The sequence below is a fragment of the Octopus bimaculoides genome, chromosome 28 (assembly GCF_046866305.1).
Source record: "Octopus bimaculoides isolate indiv1 chromosome 28, ASM4686630v1, whole genome shotgun sequence".
Taxonomy (NCBI): domain Eukaryota; kingdom Metazoa; phylum Mollusca; class Cephalopoda; order Octopoda; family Octopodidae; genus Octopus; species Octopus bimaculoides.
Window position 1 is genome coordinate 20,985,587 of NC_142955.1, and position 7,261 is coordinate 20,992,847.

At 41.2% G+C, this 7,261-nt stretch overlaps 1 protein-coding gene across 1 annotated transcript in view; it reads right to left on the reverse strand.

Annotated features, from left to right (window-relative positions):
• The window catches only part of LOC106873343 (voltage-dependent calcium channel gamma-5 subunit), a 32,485-nt gene extending 25,425 nt beyond the window's left edge, over positions 1 to 7,060 (reverse strand). Inside the window, exon 1 of the mRNA XM_014920669.3 lies at positions 6,786 to 7,060. Within this exon, the coding sequence (XP_014776155.1) occupies positions 6,786 to 6,990 (205 nt within the window). The 5' untranslated portion in view covers positions 6,991 to 7,060. The remainder of the gene's footprint in view (positions 1 to 6,785) is intronic.
• Positions 7,061 to 7,261: the final 201 nt, after the last annotated feature.

The window sequence follows — 7,261 nt, forward strand, 5'->3', positions numbered from 1 at the left end:
CTCCGTAACTTAGCGGTTCGGCAAAAACTCTCCGGATAGACTAAGTACCAGGCTTAAGAGAAGTAAGTCCTGACGTTGACTTGCTCGACTAAAGACTCTGCAAGGCGGTGCTCCAGCATGGCCGCAATCAAACGAATGAAACAAATACAAGAATAAAAGAAATATAGATATTAGACGAACAAATCGACCCCAGGACTTATTCTATTAAAGCGCTTCTTCTGGTCGCCTTGTGAGCGCTTTTCCTTTTTGCAGCTCGCCAAAGAGCAATCTTTTTGGTAATCGATCGTCTGACATGCGAGCTACGTGCCCTGCCCAGCGAAGCTGAGATTGCATCAAGATGGTATGGATGCTGGGCAGTCTTTTTTGTATTGATAGTAAGGCCAAAGTTGTTACAGGCGCCAGAGAACAAGTCAACGCTGCGCTGCATGTTGGACTCAGTGGCAGCATTGAGAGCGGAGTCATCGGCGAACAGGGGGTCGTTGACGGTGTCTACTGAAACCTTGGTTTTTGCTTTGAGCCTCCCGATGTTGAAGATTGAACCGTCAGACCGGTACTTAATGTCAATGCCTATGTCTGTGTCCCTGAAAGCATCTGTTAGCATAGCTGAGAACGTAAGGCTGAGAACGTAAGGCTGAACAAGGTGGGAGCAAGGACACATCCTTGTTTCACTCCGTTGGAGACAGGGAATGGGTCAGAGATCTCTCTGTTGTGTAATTTATTTGGATAAACAAATACATTTAAGCCAAACTCCACGGTCTCCGCGTGGGGGGAGGCGCATAAATGTCATTGTGGTGCGGCAGTAGATGCATTGGGTCTGCATCCATTATCTTGCAGTCTTAGCCCGCACGAATCCCTTCGGCACGCCACTCGGAGTGACTTAATCCGGAAGGGGCCTCGAAGCATTTGACTTCTCGTCTCAGCTTGAGCCGGCAAACTCGCGACCGCGGGCTCGGTGTGCGCCCCAACGCTTTAACCCTCTTCCCATTTGAGAGGGACATGGAGTACAGCGACACGTTCTCCGGCTGCAAACCCGGGTATGGCCAACGTAACGCAGAAGAGAGAGAAAAAAATCAATAAATGCAAAGGGCTGACCGGCCGCTATGAGTTTCTTCTGGTCGCCGTCGTGACCCCAGGTGCTTCTAGATTTCCGTACAACAAACTAAGGAAAACGGCGGCTCGTCGCAGAAAGGAACCCCGCGGGATGGCGTGGCCGCGGAGGCGAGTGGTACTGGCCATTCTCTGCGACGACAGAATATCGTGGTCATAACCGCCAGGCGCGGCACACCGTCCCCTCCAACTCCATCTTCTGCTGCGTTACCCATTATTATGGCCTTTATTTTTGCTTTTTTTTCTTCCTTCCTTTTGCTTTATATCTAAATAGATAGATAAACAAATATAGATAGATAGATAGATAGATAGATAGATACAGAGACGAACAAACTGAAAGACAGACAGACAGACAGAGAGAGAGAGAGAGAGAGAGAAAAAAATGTGTAGACAGACAGATAGATAGATAGATTGACCGATATATATATATATATATATATATATATATATATATATATATATAGAGAGAGAGAGAGAGAGAGAGAGAGAGAGAGAGAGAGAGAGAGAGAGAGAGAGAGAGAGAGAGAGAGAGAGAGAGAGAGAGAGAGTACAGGTAGGTAGGTAGGTAGGTAGAAGGCTTGACAGACATGGATTGATGGATAGATAGATATATAAACAGGTAGATAGATATAGATTAACAGACAGACAAACAGATAGAGAGATAGGTATATAGCCAGTTAGACAGATCGATAGATTAAGAGGTTTGTAGATAAATAAACAAATGTATACAATGTTAGGTAGGTATATTAAAAGTTATATATAGACAGAAAGATGAATAGTTACGTATAAAGTGGTAGGTAGAGAGAGAGAGAGAGAGAGAGAGAGAGAGAAAGAGAGAGAGAGAGAGAGAGAGAGAGAAAGAGAGAGAGAGAGAGAGAAATGGATGGACAGATAGATAGATAGTGAGACAAAGCATCGTGTGTTGAAATGGTGGTGGAGGCGCACCGACCGCCCACCAATCAGGTAAGTGTATATAGACAGCCCGGTAAATCTAGAAATATGAATAGAAAAGCTGAGCGAATGAAAGAAGCAGGCGATAGGACAGACACGGCAGAGGACTGGCAACTCGTCCACCGACAGAGTAAAACTCTATACAGAAGAAGCACACACACACACACCTGCACACATGTGCATACTGTTACTCACGCATACTTATGCACAATCATACATGCATCCCATCACACATGCACTTTTTGTCGAAAAATAATGATGATGACGATGAATTTTAATTGCCAGGGGAGCAAAGGGGAAGCGGGGAAGGGTTTTGCTCTCACGACGACGTTTCAATTCGATTAGGAGTTTATGAAGAAAGTTGAGGAGACAGAAAAGGAAGTAAGGGTGAAATGCAATAAAATTATACACAGTATGGTTCTGGGTTCAGTCCCACTGCATGGTACCTTGGGCAAGCGTCTTCTATTATAGCTTCGGGCCGACCAAAGCCTCGTGAGTCGATTTGGAAGACGGAAACTGAAAGAAGCCCGTCGTATACATATGTGTGTGTGTGTGTATCTATATTTGTCCTACCATTTGACAACCGCTGTTGATGTGTTTATGTCCCCCATAACTTAACGGTTCGGTAAAAGAGATCGATAGAATAAGTACCAGGTTTTTAAAAAAAAGTACTTGGGGGTCATACATTCGATTATAAATACTTCAAGGTGGTGCCCCAGCATGGCCACAGTCTAATGATTGAAAGAAGTAAATAAGGGGAAAGATAAAATTACGCACTGTCCACAAAAAATGTGAACAGGAGGGATTCAGTCCTTCTGTCACGGAGAAACTCTATCTAGGGCCGATCCAGGATTACTCTGACCATCAAAGACACAAGGCTTCACCCAACTCGGGTTCTCCAATCCCTAACTGCATGCTTAGAGGAGATCCAATCACCTGAGCGATTATTCCGACAGTCGACAACCTTTTCACGCATCCCCAAGAGGAGGGCACTTTCCGTTGAACCCCCTCTTCCTTTGAAACTTCGATGAGGGCTTGGCCGAAGAAAAAGGTGTCTCCCCAATCCTTTCGGTCTCGTTCAACTCTTTCGAGATCGCCAACTGACAGAGGAACACCGTCTGTCCGGAGTCGCTGAAGCTCAAATCACAATATATCGTAGACACGCGCGGATAAGTGGAGGCGCAATGGCCCAGTGGTTAGGGCAGCGGACACGCGGTCATAGAATCGCGGTTTCGAGGGTTTATTGAGCGAAAACACCTAAAAGCTCCATGAGGCTCCGGCAGGGGATGGTGGCGAACCCTGCTGTACTCTTCCACCACGACTTTCTCTCACTCTTACTTCCTCTTTCTGTTGTGCCTGTAATTCAAAGGATCAGCCTTGTCACACTGTGTCACGCTGAATATCCCCGAGAACTACGTTAAGGGTACACGTGTCTGTGGAGTGCTCAGCCACTTGCACGTTAATTCCACGAGCAGGCTGTTCCGTTGATCGGATCAACTGGAACCTTCGACGTCGTAAGCGACGGAGTGCCAACAACGCGCGGATAGGTCTCACTTGTTTTTTTACAAAACACTTCGACAAAAATCTTGGGTGTGACTTCCCGTCACCGCAGGGATCTGACGGAGACGGCAGCGTATCAGTAGGGGTCGAGTTCCTTTATCAATTAAACTAATTTCATAAAACCACTTCTGCAAAAATGTTTTAAAATAATATTTGTAAGCAATGTTTCGAAATAAAGGTAAATATTTTGATAACATTTAACAAATATTAGTTATATTTACGTTATAAAGGGACCATTGAAACTCCCCAGATTATAGTGCGACCTACCTGCGAGTCAGTCGCAAATACCTGCTTTGACAGCCCCAAACTAAGGGAGCGGCCTGTCCATTGGTGCGATCGCTCCGCGAGTCTCTACGGTAATATTAACATTTATGGTTCCAAATTTTGACGTAAGGTCTGTAATTTTAAGAGTCGTGTTCAGTGAAATATATCGACTCCCAATGCTCAACTGGTACTTATTTTATCGATCACACCAGGATGAAAGGCAAAGTCGACCACGGACGAGTTTTGAACTAAGAAAATAAAGCCGGATGAAGCACCGCTAAGGATTTTTGTCCGTAGAGCTAACGATTGTCAGCCCGTCGCCTTAATAATAATAATAATAATAATAATCCTTTCTACTATAGGCACAAGGCCTGGAATTTGTGGGGAGAGGGATCATGGATTACAACGAGCCCAGTACTTGACTGGTACTTAATTTATCGACCTCGAAAGGACAAACGACCCAGTCGGGCACAGACGATTTTGAACAGAAAACGTAAGGACGGATGAGATGTCGCTAAGTATTTCGTCCGGCGTGCTAAAGATTCTGCCAGCAGCACGCCGCCCAAGTAGCAGTAGTAGCAGTAACCGTGTCTACTATAGGTACATATTTCGACTTATCCTCTCCATACATATTTCAGGTGTAGGACCGAAGTATGTATGGAGAGGATAAGTCGATTACATGGAAATGCAGGACTTGATTGCTCTTGTTTCATTGGTCCCGAAAGAATGAAAGGCAAGGTCGACCTCGGCCGAATTTGAACTCGGAAAGAAAGGTCGCTGAGCATTTCGTCGGATGTGCTTTCGATTGTGACAATCCACTGCCATAATCAACGTTAACCGTAATAAAGACGAGTCGGACACCAACTGCTCGTCGTCGTCGTACGCATGCATGTGTATGTACAAACACATCGAGAGTAACGTATAGCACACACACACACACATAATCTCACGCAGAGAGCTGGAAAGATCGATAGATAGATAGATAGACAGATAGAAAGACAGAGATAGATAAGTAGGTAGGGAGAAGGGTAGATGGGAGATAGATTATCAGATAGATAGATAAACATATATATGCGTGTATGTATATATATATGCAAACACTTATGAACATGCACATATATTTATATATAAGCACATACATATTTGCATACACACACACACACACACACACATATATATATATATATATATACATATATACGAACATAAACATAATTGCATTTATGTGTGTGTGTGTGTGTGTGTCTAAACATACGCATATGTAAACACACATGTATAAACACGCACATGTGGATATATACACATACCTACATAAGCGTATACATATATGTATATATATATACACACACACACACATATGCATACACACACACACATAGGCACGCATACTCATATATATGTATTACCAAACACACACACACACACATTGTTTGAATATGTAGTGCATTATGCTGCCGTTTCGGTCACTGCGTATGGTATACACATGCACGTGTGTGTATGTTTGTTTGTATATATATATATGTATATATATATGTGTGTGTGTGTGTGTAATTTGATGGTGTAGTGTATAATAAAGTTGTATGTCACTATTCACCCATTACTGTACATGCATGTACGTATACGCACCTATACATAAAGGGTATTTGGTCATGTAATATGTAACCAAATATAGTTAGGCTGTGTCGGTCACTACACACCGTTTGCGATATACACACAAGCGCATAAATATATATATATATATATATATATATATATATACGCTCCTAGATATGAATATACGTCAATAAACATTGATGTATACATGTTTGTATATACATGTACATATATGTGATTGTGTGTGTGTATGTTTATTTATTTATATATATATATATATATATATATATATATATGTATGTATATATATGTATGTATATATATGTATATATATGTATGTATATATATGTATGTATATATATGTATGTATATGTATGTATATATATGTATGTATATGTATGTATATATATGTATGTATATATATGTATGTATATATATGTATGTATATATATATGTATGTATGTATATGTATGTATGTATATGTATGTATATATATGTATGTATATATATATGTATGTATGTATATGTATGTATATATGTATATGTATATATATATATGTATATATGTATATGTATATATATATATGTATATGTATGTATATATATATATGTATATGTATGTATGTATATATATATGTATGTATATATATAAATATACATGAGAGAGATTCATAGAAGTACATACCTTTCTACATACACACACATATGTACACTCTTCAGACAGATAGATAGATAGATAGATAGATAGATAAATGCGAAAACAGTTTCATAGATTAGTACCTGACACGATACTAGAAAACTGTCGGTCATCATTTATCGTTGGGTGTATGTATGTAGGCATGTGTGTGTGTGTGTATATATATATATATATATATATATATATATACACACACAAATATACATATCACTTCATGGTATATGTACTCGTGTGTGTATGTCTGTCTGTCTGATATACCTATATCTATATACACGCGCACACAGATTAGTATACCCCTTTACGGGTATGTATACTTTTGTTATGGGTTTTTGTGTTTATTTCTGTGTGTGTGTGTGTGTATGTATGTATGTACGTGTATGTATTGACATACTCGTACACGGACATATATGCGTACACATGTACACACAGTCTTCCATAGATAGATATATATATACACACATATACAAATGGTTTGATGGAGAAGTGCAGAGCAAAATCTCCCCCAAATGAAGCTGTGAGGTGTCGGGGGGGGGGATGAGATGTGGTGTGAAAGAATAACATAGAACAACCAACAATAAATAATAGAAGCTGTGTCGGTCAGTTTTATACTCACCGTTGATTGTACAAACCCTCCAAAGTCCAGAATGTGTTCTGACCACGTATACTATTGTGACATTTTCCAACACATAGTCAATCGCCTCTTCTGTGTAAAGCCAGGAATCTGTGGCCACAGCAAGGGCCAGAGTGACCAGGGCCACAGCCCCAGTCGAGAAGGACAGCACGGTCAACAGAAGTTGGTTGTTCATCGTCTGTGCCATTCCCAAAACCGATCGAGCTAGCGACGTCGTAGCGTAGTAAAGTAGTAAATAGTAGATGTTGACTGGTTGAGTGAGGGTTGGCGTGTGTATGAGTGAGAGTAGTGGGAGTTGGAGGAAGAGAAGGAGGAGGCGATTTTAAAACGGTTGGGGCCGTGTTTGTGGTATTGGAGTGGAGGTTACTGTGAAATGATGTGTGTGTGTGCGTGTGTATGTGTGCATGTGCGACAGCATTTATGTGCGTGAATGTAATTTATGTGTGTGTGTGCATGTG